This window comes from Thamnophis sirtalis, unplaced genomic scaffold (genome assembly GCF_051295495.1).
Source record: "Thamnophis sirtalis isolate CommonGarterSnake01/CBP01778 unplaced genomic scaffold, rThaSir2_p1.2 scaffold_9, whole genome shotgun sequence".
NCBI classification, from domain to species: domain Eukaryota; kingdom Metazoa; phylum Chordata; class Lepidosauria; order Squamata; family Natricidae; genus Thamnophis; species Thamnophis sirtalis.
In genome coordinates, this window is record NW_028261389.1 from 80,734,376 (window position 1) to 80,748,776 (window position 14,401).

Consider the following 14,401-nt stretch of genomic DNA (forward strand, 5'->3'; position numbering starts at 1 on the left):
GCCAGATACCTGTTCGACTCCTGCGTGCCATCAGCCACATTCTTTCGCGCCTTGTCGTGTTTCCCGCAAGACACAATCGGTTAACAATCAGTTTGTTAACTTTGCTCTTTTAGGTGGGCAGTGAAGTGGAGGTGCTGAACCTGCAAGTATCTGCCCTCTTCAGGGAGCTTCAGGAGACCCACGCCAAGCTAAAAGAAGCAGACGTCATTCAGAAAAAGCTGCACGAAAAGTAAGCCATCGAACACTGTCAAATGCCTTTTCTTAAGTCGAACGCAACTCCGGGAGAGAACATGGACACATCCAGGTGGTATTTCTTGGCAAGGCAAAAAGTTTTCGATTTACGACGGCTCGTTTAACGGTGGTTCAAAGTTGCCTCACCCTCAGGAAACATGATTTACAGCTGCGCATCCTCAAAGTCACGTACAGGTGGTTCTCGACTCACGACCACATTTCTGTCGCTCAGTGGGTCATATGTAAAGTGAGTTTTGCACCAGTTTTATGACTTTTCTCGGCACTGTTGCTAAGTGAATCACTGCAGTTGTTGAGTTAGTAACCCGGTTGTTAAGTGAATCTGGCTTCCCCATTGACTATGCTCAGCAGGAGGCCGCAAAAATCACATGATCCCGGGGATGCCGCGACCGTCATAAAGCTGAGTCAGTTGCCAAGCGTCCAAATACTGATCCTATGACCACGGGGATACTGCAACAGTCGTAAGTGGGCAAAATGGTCATAAGACACTTTTTTTCACTGCCGTTATAACTTTGAAAGGTCACTAAACGAACTGTTGTAAGACGGGGACTATCTGTATGCCGCGCCCCGTAATGCTTTACAACCCTCTCTGGTTGATTTACGATGTGGAAGCATTGTTTGTGTCCTGCCCCCAATAATCTGGGTTCTCATTTTACCAACCTTGGAAGGATGGATGGCTGAGTCAACCTTCAGCTGGTCAGGATTGAACTGCTGGCAGGCAGCAGACTCAGCCTGCAATGCTGCATTCTAGCCACTGCGCCAAGAGGAAGGAGAATGAGAAAGGGAATAGGAAGGAAGGAAGGAAGGAAGGAAGGAAGGAAGGAAGGAAGGAAGGAAGGAAGGAAGGAAGGAAGGAAGGAAGGCAGGCTGAAAGGCTGAGTCAACCTTGAGCCAGCCGGAATCGAACTGCTGGCAGTCGGCAGAATTAGCCTGCAATACTGCATTCTAACCACTGCGCCATGAGGAAAGAGAATGAGAAAGGGAAAAGGAAGGAAGGAAGGCAGGCAGGCAGGCAGGCTGAGTCAACCTTGAGCCAGTCAGAATCGAACTGCTGGCAGTTGGCAGAATCAGCCTGCAATACTGCATTCTAACCACTGCGCCAAGAGGAAAGAGAATGAGAAAGGGAATAGTAAGGAAGGGAAGGGAAGGCAGGCAAGGAAGGAAGGCAGGCAGGCTGAGCCAATCTTGAGCCGGTCAGGATTGAATTGCTGGCAATCGGCAGAATCAGCCTGCAATACTGCATTCTGACCACTGCACCAACCATGGCGCTCTATCCGAAAAGATGCTGCCGTTTCCTTCAGATTTTTAACCCCCTTTTCATCCCTTATGATGTCTCCGTTCCCCAGGTGTCAGGTCCTTGAAAGAGAACACCCCTCCGCTGTTGGAGACCTGGATGAGAAGCAGCAATTGCTGTACACCATTAAGAAGCTGGAATTGCAGGTGGAGAGCATGCAGTCGGAAATCAAGCTGGAACAGGCGAAAACCAGCGACGAGAAGTGAGTGTCACCTTGGGACATCTCCCCATCCGAAAGGGGCTTTTCCAAGAGGCCAACTGGATTTTCGTTTTGTTTTTTTGTCCTTGAAGAGGTTTTGCTTCTCATCCAAGGAGCTTCCTCGGTTCTGACTGAATGGTGGAGCTTTATATTCCTTGCAAATCTCTTTTATTGGCCTCCGGTGGCTTATAGCAATAGCAATAGTAATAGTTAGACTTATATACCGCTTCATAGGGCTTTCAGCCCTCTCTAAGCGGTTTACAGAGTCAGCATATCGCCCCCACAGTCTGGGTCCTCATTTCACCCAGATAGATAGATAGATAGATAGATAGATAGATAGATAGATAGATAGATAGATAGATAGATAGATAGATAGATAGATAGATAGATAGATAGATAGATAGATAGATAGATAGATATAGAGAGAGGGAAAGATAGATATAGAGAAAGGGAGGGAGGGAGAGATAGAGATAGATAGAATAGATAGATAGATAGATAGATAGATAGATAGATAGATAGATAGATAGATAGATAGATAGATAGATAGATAGCAATAGCAGTTAGACTTATATACCGCTTCATAGGGCTTTCAGCCCTCTCTAAGCGGTTTACAGAGTCAGCATATCGCCCCCAACAACAATCCGGGTCCTCATTTTACCCACCTCGGAAGGATGGAAGGCTGAGTCAACCCTGAGCCGGTGAGATTTGAACCGCCGAACTGCAGAACTGCAGTCAGCTGAAGTAGCCTGCAGTGCTGCATTTAACCACTGCGCCACCTCGGCTCGGCTTCTTCCCGGATTCCGTCTCTGTAGTTACTGGATATTCCGAACGGGTATTCCTCCTCTCCCCAGGATGGAGAAACCCATCCAGAGTCTGGTGCGATTGAGAGATCCCAGTTCTTTGGCTCCTCTGAAGCTCGTTTTGGCTTTCTGCGAAGGGGGAAAGTGAGAGTAGGAGAGAAAGACAGACTCTCTATTGGCGCTTAAATTTTGTCTTCCTCGTCCTCCCCCCAGGGCCAAATTCCAGGGCCTCCAGGATTCTTACGGCAAGCTGGTAAAGGAGCTAACGGAGGCTTTGCAGACGGTGGAAGAACTAAAAGTCAAAGAGGTGAGCTTTGCTCTGGACTAAGAAAGCCGTAGTAGAAAGTGAGTGGGGGAGGGGGGTTTCCATGTGAGAAGAGGGTGGGCTTCCGTCTCGCCACTCGGGCAGAGATTTAGAAAGCGCTGATCTTGGACCGGCTGTGAAATGGCTGTGAGTATTGAGCCCTTCTGAGAACAGCCAGGATGGGATAAGAATGGGAAGCCATCTTGGATGGCTACTCCTTAGACCTACAATGGGTTTCTTCCTCCTCCTCCTCCTGTTCTTCTTCCTCCTCCTCGTCCTCCTATCTCTTCTGCCTTCTCCTCCTCTTCTATCTCCTCCTCTGCACCCCCTTCTTCCTCCACCTCCTCCTCCTCCCTCCTCCTCCTTCTCTTCCTTCTCTACCTCCTACTTGTACTAATACCATCTTCTCTTCCTTCTCCTTTTCCTATCTTCTTCTACCTCCTCCTCCCCTTTCTCCTCCTCCTGTCTTCTCTTCCTTCTCCTCTATCTTCTATCCCGCTCCTCCACTTTTTCCAGCTTCTATCTCCTCCTCCTTCTGTCCGTTCCTTCTCCACCTACTACTAATACCATCTCCTCTTCCTTCTCCTATCTCCTTCTACCTCTTCCTCCTCCTCCTATCCTCTTCCTTTTCCTCCTCCATCTTCTATCCCCTCCTGTGCTTTTTCTATCCCCTCCTCTGCCTCCTTCTCCTTCTCTCTTCTTCCTCCTCCACTTCCTCCTCCAATTTCTCCTCCTCATGCTGCTCCGCTTAGCTCCTCTTTCTTCTCCTTTCCTTTTTGTGTATTTCCTCCTCCTTCTGCCTCCTCCTTCTATCACCTCCTCTGCCTTCCCCTTCTACCTTTTCCCTCCTCTGCTTTCTGCTCCTTCTATCTCATCCTCCTTCTCCTCCTATTCCTTCTATCTTCTCTTCCTCCTCCTGCTCCTTTTTTCTGTCTCTTCCTCTGCCTCCTCCCTCTTCCTACTTCTCCACCTCCTCCTTCTATCTCCTCCTCCTCTTCCTTCCATATGGGGTGTTTTTCATCTTCCCAGCGTACTCTACACTTCCTAGTAGTCTCCCATCCAAGTAAGAACCGGGTCTAACCCTGCTTAGCCCAGATCGACTCGGTGACGGGGGCCCTGGAATCCAACCGGTGACATTTCCGATTCGTCCTCCCGCAGGCGCAAAGGACCGACCAGGCGACGTTGGACGAATTAATTCACAAACTAGACCTTGCGGAACAGGCCCTGGCCTCCAAGCAGCTGCAGATCGACAAAATGAAGCAGACGCTTATGAAGCAAGAAGAAGAGCTGGAGACGGTGGCCGTCCTCCGAGCTCAGGTACGGTGGAACGGCGTTTAACTTCTAGGGGCCTGGTCTGTAGCTTGAGATCCCCTGGTGGTCTCCCATCCTGATTGGGACTGACCTGGCTTGGTTGCTACGTCCAGTCAGGTCCCATCACCTGAAGAAAGTAGGGGAAATCTTCCTCACTGGACATCAACTCCTGATGACTTTATGGATACGTAAACCTAGCTTTATTTTTGGGGCATAAAAGTAGATTGAAATATCAACTCCTAAAGTTTGCCATGCTGAGGAAAAGGGGTAGGGGAGCGCATTCCATGTGTACCTTTGGCTACAGTCGGATCTCAGATGACTGCAGCAGGCTTGGGAGGGGTGCACCATATTGGGAAATGTGATTTATGACACAGACTGAGGGAAGGGAAAGAACAGGGGTAAAGGTCGGCCATAATTCAGTTTAGATCTGACTGCAACGGAGTATTGCTTGAAATGACTGGTTTTCTTTTGAAACTTGGCTCGAGGCTCATGAATCGTTGAGGGCATCTTTCTGGCAATCTCACTCTGGGATGTTTTTCAATTTCCCAGTCAAGGCTAGATTCCGGGGTGGTCTCCCATCCATTCCGCACCAGGCCTTGAACTAGTTAGCTTCCCAGTCCAAACCAAGGCAACCAGATGCTGCCAGCTGGTTAGATAGCAATAGCCCTTAGAGTTATATACCTCTTCACAGTGCTTCACTTATTGACAGAGTCAGCCTATGCCTCCCCCCCCCCCAAATAATCTGGGTCCTCATTTTAACGACCTCAGAAGGACGGAAGACTGAAAATCGACCATGAGTTGGTCAGGATCGAACTGCTGGCAGTGGGCAGAGTTACCTTGCAATACTGCACTCTAATCATTGCGCCACCAGGAAGGAGATTGAGAAAGGGAATAAGAGAGGAAGGAAGGAAGGAAGGAAGGAAGGAAGGAAGGAAGGAAGGAAGGAAGGAAGGAAGGAAGGAATAGCACTTATATACTGCTTCCCAGTGCTTTACAGCCTTCTCTAAGCAGTTTTACAGATTCAGCCCCTTGTCTCAACAATCTGGGTCCTCATTTTACTGACCTTGGAAGGACAGAAGGCTGAGTCGACCATTAGTCAGGATTGAACTCCTGGCTGTGGGCACAGTTGCCTTGAAATACTGCACTCTAACCACTGTGCCACCAAGAAGGAGATTGAGAAATGGAATAAGAGAGGAAGGAAGAAAGGGAGTGAGGGAGGGAAGGAAGGAAGGAAGGAAGGAATAGCACTTATATACCGCTTCTCAGTGCTTTACAGCCCTCTCTAAGCGGTTTTACAGACTCAGCCTCTTGCCCTCAACAGTCTGGGTCCTCATTTTACCGACTTTGGAAGGACGGAAGGCTGAGTCGACCATGAGTCGGTCAAGATCGAACTGCTGGCAGCGGGCAGAGTTGCCTTGCGATACCGCCTTCTAGCCACTGCGCCACCAGGGCTCTTAAGATGAGCAAGGGCTGAAGATTAGACTTCAGGATGAAAATACTGGAGACTTGTTTGAAGTTGAGACCGTTGTTTTCCTGGGCAGGTGGAGGTCTACTGCTCCGATTTCCACGCGGAAAGAGCGGCGAGGGAGAAGATCCATGAGGAGAAAGAACAGCTAGCCACACAGTTGGCGTACTTCTTGGCTGAAGATCAAGAACGTGGAGATCTTGGCAGGTGAGGGGCCAGTGAAGGATATTTTTTTTCCCCATGTCTAGCAAAGAAAGACTCAAATAAAACCTTTCTCCGCCAAGGATCTTGTCCCCTTGTCCAGTTAATTGGACTACTATAATGCACTCTCCAAGGAGGAGAGCCTTCTCTGTGGCTGCTCCGACCCTCTGGAACGAACTCCCCGTGGAGATTCGAACCCTCACCACCCTCCAGGCCTTCCGCAAAGCCCTTAAAACCTGGCTGTTCCGACAGGCCTGGGGCTAAAGAGCTATTGCCCCCCGTCTCAAATGGTATGACTGCTGTGTGTTTTTAAATTATGTATTGTTATGTTTCGTCTTTTTATTTCCTGTCTGTACCCCCCTTCCCTGATTTGAATTGTGAGCCGCCCTGAGTCCCCTTGGGGAAAAAGGGCGGCATATAAATGTAATAAAATAAAATAAAATCTACACGGGCCTCCCAAGATCCTGAAGCCGACTCTTCATCCCGATAAAACCTCTTTTATTTAGGTTAGAGGGAATTCCTCTCCAGCAAAGTCCCGGCCAAGAGATTTCACAACTACAGGCCTTTATCAGGCTTGGAGAGCTGCCAGGCCGATATCTTCCAAACACCACGCTGTAGAAGCAATTACTTAGCAAGGATCCAGGAACAGATCTTCACCCTAATGAATTGAATTGTCTCCTACAAACTCCACTCCCCTTTCGCTCCTCTTTATTCCCTATGGGAGGGGCCATTCACCATCCACCTATGCCTTTACGCCTGAGTCGGCCCTTGTTCCTTCGCCGTTCCCTTCTCCTGGCAGCTCTGCGCATGCACACACTGGGAACAGGCTCCAGCTGTTCTTCTGCCCCACTGATATTCAACTCCGAAGGCAGCTGATAACTGCCAGACGGTCCTGGCCCCCTCTCTGCCTCTGACACAGAACCTTCCGCAGACTCCAGGACTGGCCCAGGTTCCTCCCCAACCTCCTCACTGTCAGAGTCTGCTCCCAGCTCCGCTAGCCTCTGGTGGGCCACAACGCTGCCCTTGAAGAGCGTTTGGAAGTTTCAGTAGATCTGGAAGTCAGTGACATGAGCAATGTTGGGTCCACCACATGATATCCTTGCTAATTCCGCTCCTTTGAATGGTGTGGCTTCTCCCAGTTGGCTTATCTGGGTCCATTTCAAATTGTTGGTGGCCTTCCATAAAGTCCTCCCTGGCCAACGGTTGGGTTACTTCCTTGTCTGCTTATCTCCAAGTCTTTCCGACCATTCTAGAAGAGCAGACCCCTCTCGGTGAAACGGTGTCATCTAACAGTATCCTAGAACATGTTCTCTGTCACAGAAGGTCGTTTCTCCTGAGGTTCCCGAGGACTTTCTGTCAAGCCTTAAATCTGGGCTCTCCCAACCTGGCCACTTTGAGACTTGTGGACTTCAACTCATGGCCGGCTGAGGAATTCTGGGAATTGAAGTCCACAAGTCCTAAAAGTGGCCAGGTTTGGAGAGCTGCCCTAAGTGTCGGCCACAATATCCAGTGAACTTGGTTTATCTTGGTTTGGTTGATAGATCATAGGGAGGTTTTGAGTCAGATGTTAACAGCGTGGCATTCTATTATCGCTTGCCACTGTTGTTATTTGTTCTGTTGACAATGGTGGGATTCAGCCGGTTCGGGCCGGTTCAGCCAAACCGGTTGTTAAATTGCTGGCTGGCCTCACCCCTTACAGGAGTCGCCACACGCCCCATTTTGGCTCCCAGGTAAGCTAGGCCCAAAACAGGGTCCCCTCCCCCCACAGCCTGTTTTTGCTCCCAGGAGGCTGCAGGGAGGCCTCCTAGGCCCAAAACGGGGCGCGAGTGGCGGAGGGGGGGGCATTTTTGTTTGTAGGGGGGGCAGGAAGCCGAGTGCTGCCTGTCAAACCACCCTGGCCACGCCCACCCAGCCGCTCATTAGGGCAGAGAACCGGTTCTTAAATTATTTGAATGATTTATACAATTTAAATTATATTGAGTTTTCGTTCTAAAGTTGTGGCTCGTCCGTCCATCGTCGCGCCCTGAGATCAACAACCGAGGAAGTCTTTTTAATAAATTTTTTTTTTAAATGAATTCCTCTCGTGGAAGTGGAGAATTGGGCCTCAACATGCACTCCCCTTCCTCCCCCTCAGGTGCTCCTTGGCAGAGATGCAAACCCGTCACGGAAGCAGACTCTCCTCAGGACAAGGTAAATTCACCTGTGTCTGCGCAGGGAGGTAGGAAAAAATTTGTACAGAGTGGAGTTCTTTGTTTAGACCACAAATCCGGACGGGGTTTGGTGAGAACCTTCCGCTTGGAGAGCAGAAGTGGTTTTACCAACAGAGGAGAACATTTGTGGCTCAGGGTTGAGCTGTGGGGTCCTTGGTGCTCTCTGAGCTTGGTGGGTTTCTTGCAGACATTTCTTTACCCAACTAGGTAACGTCATCAGTGCTAGAAGGGAGGAAGGTTTGCAGAAAATAGCAATAGCAGTTAGACTTATATACCGCTTCATAGGGCTTTCAGCCCTCTCTAAGCGGTTTACAGAGTCAGCATATCGCCCCCAACAACAATCCGGGTCCTCATTTTACCCACCTCGGAAGGATGGAAGGCTGAGTCAACCTTGAGCCGGTGAGATTTGAACAGCCGAACTGCAGAACTGCAGTCAGCTGAAGTAGCCTGCAGTGCTGCATTTAACCGCTGCGCCACCTCGGGGGGGAGGAGGAGGCGAACAACGACTGTGGGGTCCTTGGTGATCTCTGAGCTTGGTAGTTTTCTTGCAGACATTTCAGGACCCAACTAGGCAACATCATCAGTGTTGGAAGGAAGGAGGTGGAGGAGGACTATGGGGCCTTGGTGCTCTCTGAGCTTGATGGCTTTCTTGCAGACGTTTCGGGACCCAACTAGGGAGCATCATCAGTGCTAGTAGGGTTGTGGGGTTTGGGTAGAGCAGGAGGAGGAGGATTGTGGGGTCCTTGGTGCTCTCTGAGCTTGGCGCTGTATCACTCTGAGAGGGGATGATGGAATAAAAAGAAAATTGAATTGAATTGTGTACTCCTCAACATGCGCCAGTTCTTTTTAGTGACGGTTCAAAGTTACAACGGCACAGAAAAAAAGTGGAGCATTTTTCCCCCCACACTTGTGACGGCTGAAGCATCCCCCACGATCAGGTGATTTTCATTCGGATGCTTGACAACTGACTCACCTTTATGACGGTTGCCATGACCACGCCGTCCCCTTTTGTGGTGAATCAGTTAACAAATGTGCGAAAGAGAAAGCCGTAACATGGGACAAAATTGACTTAACAAGTGTCTCGCTGAACAACAGAATTTTGGAGCTTTTAACAAATACCTCCCCAAAATGTTGGAAATGCGAATCAATACACGGAACATATTATCATTTATGGTGGACCTGTGAGGAGGCAAAAAAATTTTTGGAAAAGGATCAAAAATTGGCTGGAGGCAATAATAGGGGTTAAAATAGAATGGAAACCTGAAGTTTTTTTTTATTAGGAATTATGCCTGTGAAATACAAAAAAAGAAATCCAGTATTTAATACTACATATAATTACGGCGGCAAGGATTGCCTTTGCCCAGAAATGGAAAAACAAATTAATCCCAAGCGAAGATGAAATAATAAGAAAGATTATGGACTGTGCCGAAATGGATAAACTAACTAAAGAAATCCAGGGAAAGGAAGAATCAGGATTCTACCAGATATGGGATAAACGGTATAGGGGGATGGAGGAAAGGAACAAAAATCAATGAAAGAATATAACAAAACTCAGAATTTTGGAGCACAATTGTGGTTGTAAGTCGAGAACTATGTGTATGTATAATGCAACTATTATTCAAAGTATAATTCATATTTATATTTCTTTTTTCCAAAACAATCTCTACCTGCAGGAGCTGAAGACCAAAATCAGCCACAGCAACCCAGAGATATTCCTATACATTCTTGTCCGAAATGTGGTATAATTCTTCCGGATATAGATACGCTTCAAATTCATGTTATGGACTGTATCATCTAAACAACGTTCTCGGAAATGCTCAGAAATCTGCACTTTGTACAGAAAAATATATCTGTGTGTCCATATGCACCTTGGTTTAGAAAGCGTTTGAGACCTCAACAGCTTCTTCCCAAGGAATTCCCTAGGGAGGTTTAGGGTTTAGTTAGGCATTCAAAACTGACCTTAGCAAAAAACTGTAATGTACATCCGTACAATCCCTTTCCACCTAGCTGAACCTAAATATGTCAGCTGCCTAATTGCTAGGAACCAACACATTTTAATGTGGGGGTTATTTAACACAGCTTGTTCAGTAGGAGCGTTTCGCAGGCTGGAAGTCTTAACGGGCAGCTTCAAAGCTGCCTATTTCTATTTAATCGCATATTTTAAAAGGGTGTGAAAGGTTTTTGAAGTGGAACCCCTTTCTTTGGCTGTTTCAACCGAAACGATTCATTTTATAGTCGGATGGCATCTGCTAAAAAACTCAAGCGTTTCTGGTGAAATGAGGAGAGGAATCTGGAGGATTTAAACTTTGCCCCGTCAAAATTTGTGCGTGGCCCTCCAGGTGGTACTGAAGGACAGATGAAATACATTGACCAACTGGTAAAATAAAAGGATGTTGATTGCCAGTTGAGAAAGCATTCCCACTGGGATGCATGTGATTCTACTCTCAAATAGTCCGAAAGCCGTTGGCGGCTATAGGTGGCATTTCTGTAAAGGATAAAAGACAGCGAGAGCAATAAGAAGAATGCTGATTTTTTACTTGTGCTTTTGATTCATTCGATTCCTGCTTGAATTGTGATTATTTCAACGTGAATCAAAACAAATCACGAATTGCTTAACTGATTAAACAGGACAGGAGTCAATAGTGATGTAATTCAATAACATATTTTTCATGTTTATTTTGAAGCTTAATTTTTTACCTCTTATTGTTCCACAAGTACCTTACTAACATAAAGTTTACAACTAAGCTAGGAAACCATTGAAGGGAAATATTTGTGTGGGTCCCACTCGCTCACCTTAGTTTTTGCAGTGAGTGAGTGGCCCGCCTTTAAGCTAAATGAAGATTAAATTGATTAACTGCCCAATAAATATTTCGTTGGTCCCTATGTTTGAGATTTGTTTCAAGAAACGTCTGGATGTTATACTTGAAAAAAAAAAGATTTAATGGCACAAGTGATAAACGAATTGTAAGAATGAAAGAAAACAATAAAGCCATGTTCTGAAATATTTTGTTTGAAAGTTTATTGAAGATTTTAGAGGACCTGGATAGCTTTTTAAAGCAGTGTTTTCAAGAGTGCAACTGGACAAGATATTTTAAACACTTAAGAGATTTCTTAATCCGATCTGTTTTCCCAGAAAGCTCCTCTTAGTTTATCCATCATGCGGGCCCAATAACTATACCAGATAGGTGAAAGGATTCAAACTTTTATTTGCAAATGAAAGCTTGTCCGGAAGCAGCTTACAAAATGGGCAAACCCTGGCTTGGAGAGAACCCCCCCCCCTTTATATATATATATATAATTTTGAACAGCGTACATCACTATGAACCAACCATAAAAATAAACATTGTGGCAAACCAATCCTAAAAGACAAAATTGTGCCTACAATTCTTCCATAGTTACAGTAACGTAGTTCAAGCCAATATATAGCTTTGGTGTCTTTATCCTTAATTCAAGCCTGGAGATGTGCAGAATTAATTCCTTTTTCAGCAAGAACCTGTTCTTATACAGCGCAGCTGCACAGGCTTTTAACTGCTTGTTATCACCATTTTCCTAAATTTTAAGAATAGTGGCTTTTGCACCAAAGTACATACATGTACACCAATACTGTGAATACATTTTAAATCTTTATTGAGAAGAAGGATGTGTCGGCTACATTCACACAACATGCTTAACCTGGGTCTTGCATAAACCCAGTTTTACCCTGGGGTGACGTGTAAATCCAGTGGGTTGCTTGCCCAATAAGCTACTAGGGAAGGGTGGGGAGGAAACCGGGTTAAGGGAAGCAAAGCACGTGTGAATACAAGCTGCACGCCTTCACGTGTCTGAAATAAGCCTCCGCCCTGCTAGTTGCATTGGGGGTTGATAAACCCCGCTTTAAAAATCCCTACATTCTCGCTTCTGGCAACTGCGCATGCGGGTCAGAGGAGCGACTCTTCATATTCTTATCTCTTTGGCTCGCCGGGCCGCAGAGCGCGCTCATCACAGCCCATCTGCGCACGCGCCGTTATGAACACCGGAACCACTTCGCCCTTGCTCTTCCTATCCTTCCCCATGGAGTTCCATAGAGATACTAACAAAGAAATATCTAATTTAATGCCCGGAACTGCGTGCAGAGGCGTCGAGGGGCGGGTCGGAATTGAAACTTTTGGCGGGTTTTGAGCTCTGTTTCTTCTGGGGCGGAAAGGAAAAGTTGCAATCCAGGTAAGAAAGTCGCAGCTCCGCCAAAACAGCGAGGAAGAGGCTGCAAAAAAAAGGGAATTGCAGCCAATGCATTGGGGGCAAAAGAGAGGTTTGGAGGGCAGGGCAATTACGTTTGCAAGGATTTTGCAAGGCGGTTACATTTGCAAACAATTACATTCGCAAGGATTTTGCACGCCTTCGGGAAGTTGCAATTGCAAAAGTGTTGGGGTTGTTGTTTTTTTTGCAACTTCTCTGGGTTGGAGGGGAGCGGGGGGGGGCAATCTGAGCCTTTGCCCCTAAACAAAGTGTAAAAAAAAAAATTGAGTTTCCATCCGAGGAATGGGAGTTGTGCAAGGAAAGAGGGGGCGAAATGTCAAATTTAAATTTAAAATCTCATTATTGGGGTTGATTTTCAAGCAAGGGTGGAGATGCTCTTTTAAGCTTATTGCAATGATTCTCAATCTTAACCTTAAAGATGGAGGGGGATTTCAATTCCCAGAAGTCTCCCCCCCTCCCCATCTTCTGCCACCTGCATTTTTCATCTCCTCATTCTCTCTAGATTTAGTTACACACCAAGAATTTATTCATTTGTTTGATAAATTTACATGTCAGCCCATCTCACTATCCAAAATATCCATCTTACACGGCATAAAAGCAGAAAATCTAAAAATATTTAATTGTCTGTTGTCTTGTTAAGTATCTGTTAATTATCAATTATGCCTTGTTAATTAATTAATTGTTCCCATTTGACCTCACCTGAAATTCTTCAAGACTGCATGGGGGGGGGGGGAAACCCTACAACCTCTGTGGCAATTTTCAATTCCTTGAATTGTTTATATATTGCAGTTTAAAATAAAGGTTCAGCGAAGCTTAACTCCCAGCTCTTTGGACTTAAAATTCTCCTCCTTCCCTATTTCAAAACGCTCAGTTTTTTACCTGGTTTCGCAGCAGCTTCGCATATATTTCTATGCTCTTCTTCCTCACCTGTTTACTTTTTATGAGAATCCACAAAAGATTATATTTATTGTTGCTTTTATAGTCCCGGAAAAAAGAATTCTTCTAAATCGTTCCTGATCTTGCTGAAAGAATGGACGGTGAGTACTGAATTCTGGTGGGTTTTTTTAATTTATCATATCCCTTTTAGCACAGCAGGATTCTGCAGGATCTCATGTGCTTAGTTATCCACTGTAGCTGAAATTGCTCATATAATATCTATCTATCTATTCACTCTATCTATCTAATCTATCTATCATCTATCTATCATCTATCTATCTATCATCTATCTATCTAATCTATATCTATCTATGCTATGTTTCAGCATAACATGTTCCTTGGTGCTGTCTGAGCTTGGTGGTTTTCTTGCAGACATTTCATTACCAAACTAGGTAACATCATCAGGGCCCCCATGGAAACTCAGGAGATGGATAAATTATGAGCAATTTCAGGTACAATGGATAACTACTTCCCCAATCCTGCAGAATCCTGTACAGTGGTTCCTTTAATCATACTTCTGGGTATATTTCTGACGTTAATCGTTCCAATCCTAAACTGCATTAACAGAGGGATACAATCGAGATCAAGTGAGGTGCTAATACCACTTTATAAAGCCCTAGTAAGACCACACCTAGAGTCCTGCATCCAATTTTGGTCCCCACACTATAAAAAAAGATGTTGAGACTCTAGAAAGAGTGCAGAGAAGAGCAACCAGGATGATGAGGGGACTGGAGGCTAAAACATACGATGAACGGTTGCAGGAACTGGGCCTGGCTAGTCTAGAGAAGAGGAGGACCAGGGGAGACAGGAGAGCAGTCTTCCAGTATTTGAGGGGCTGGCACAGAGAGGAGGGGGTCAAGCTATTTTGCAAAGGCTAGACAAGGAACAATAGATGGAAACTGATCAAGAAGAGATTCAACCTGGAAATAAGAATACATTTTCTGACAGTGAGAACAATCAACCCGTGGAACAGAAGTTGTGGGAGCGTCATTCCTGGAGGCTTTCAAGAAGAGACTGGACTGCCATGGGTCAGAAATGGTGTAGGATCCCCTGCTTGGTGGGGGGGAGTGGAAAGGTGTTGGACTAGATCAGTGGTTCCCAAACTTGGCAACTTTAAGACTTGTGGACTTCAACTCCCAGAATTCTCTCAGAGAATTCTGAGAGTTGAAATCCACAAGTCTTAAAGTTGCCAAGTT

At 46.1% G+C, this 14,401-nt stretch overlaps 1 protein-coding gene across 3 annotated transcripts in view; it reads left to right on the top strand.

Annotated features, from left to right (window-relative positions):
* Nucleotides 1–11,037, top strand: part of OPTN (optineurin) — a 26,783-nt gene extending 15,746 nt beyond the window's left edge. For 2 of the 3 annotated variants that reach the window (XM_087722393.1, XM_087722391.1), the window contains 7 exons: nucleotides 114–229; nucleotides 1,596–1,745; nucleotides 2,756–2,849; nucleotides 4,005–4,163; nucleotides 5,699–5,829; nucleotides 7,958–8,013; nucleotides 9,707–11,037. In XM_087722393.1, coding sequence (XP_087578519.1) covers nucleotides 114–229; nucleotides 1,596–1,745; nucleotides 2,756–2,849; nucleotides 4,005–4,163; nucleotides 5,699–5,829; nucleotides 7,958–8,013; nucleotides 9,707–9,831 — 831 coding nt within the window. In that variant the 3' untranslated portion in view covers nucleotides 9,832–11,037. The remainder of the gene's footprint in view (nucleotides 1–113; nucleotides 230–1,595; nucleotides 1,746–2,755; nucleotides 2,850–4,004; nucleotides 4,164–5,698; nucleotides 5,830–7,957; nucleotides 8,014–9,706) is intronic. The other variant, XM_087722392.1, reaches the window with a different exon arrangement.
* The last annotated feature ends 3,364 nt before the right edge of the window (nucleotides 11,038–14,401 follow it).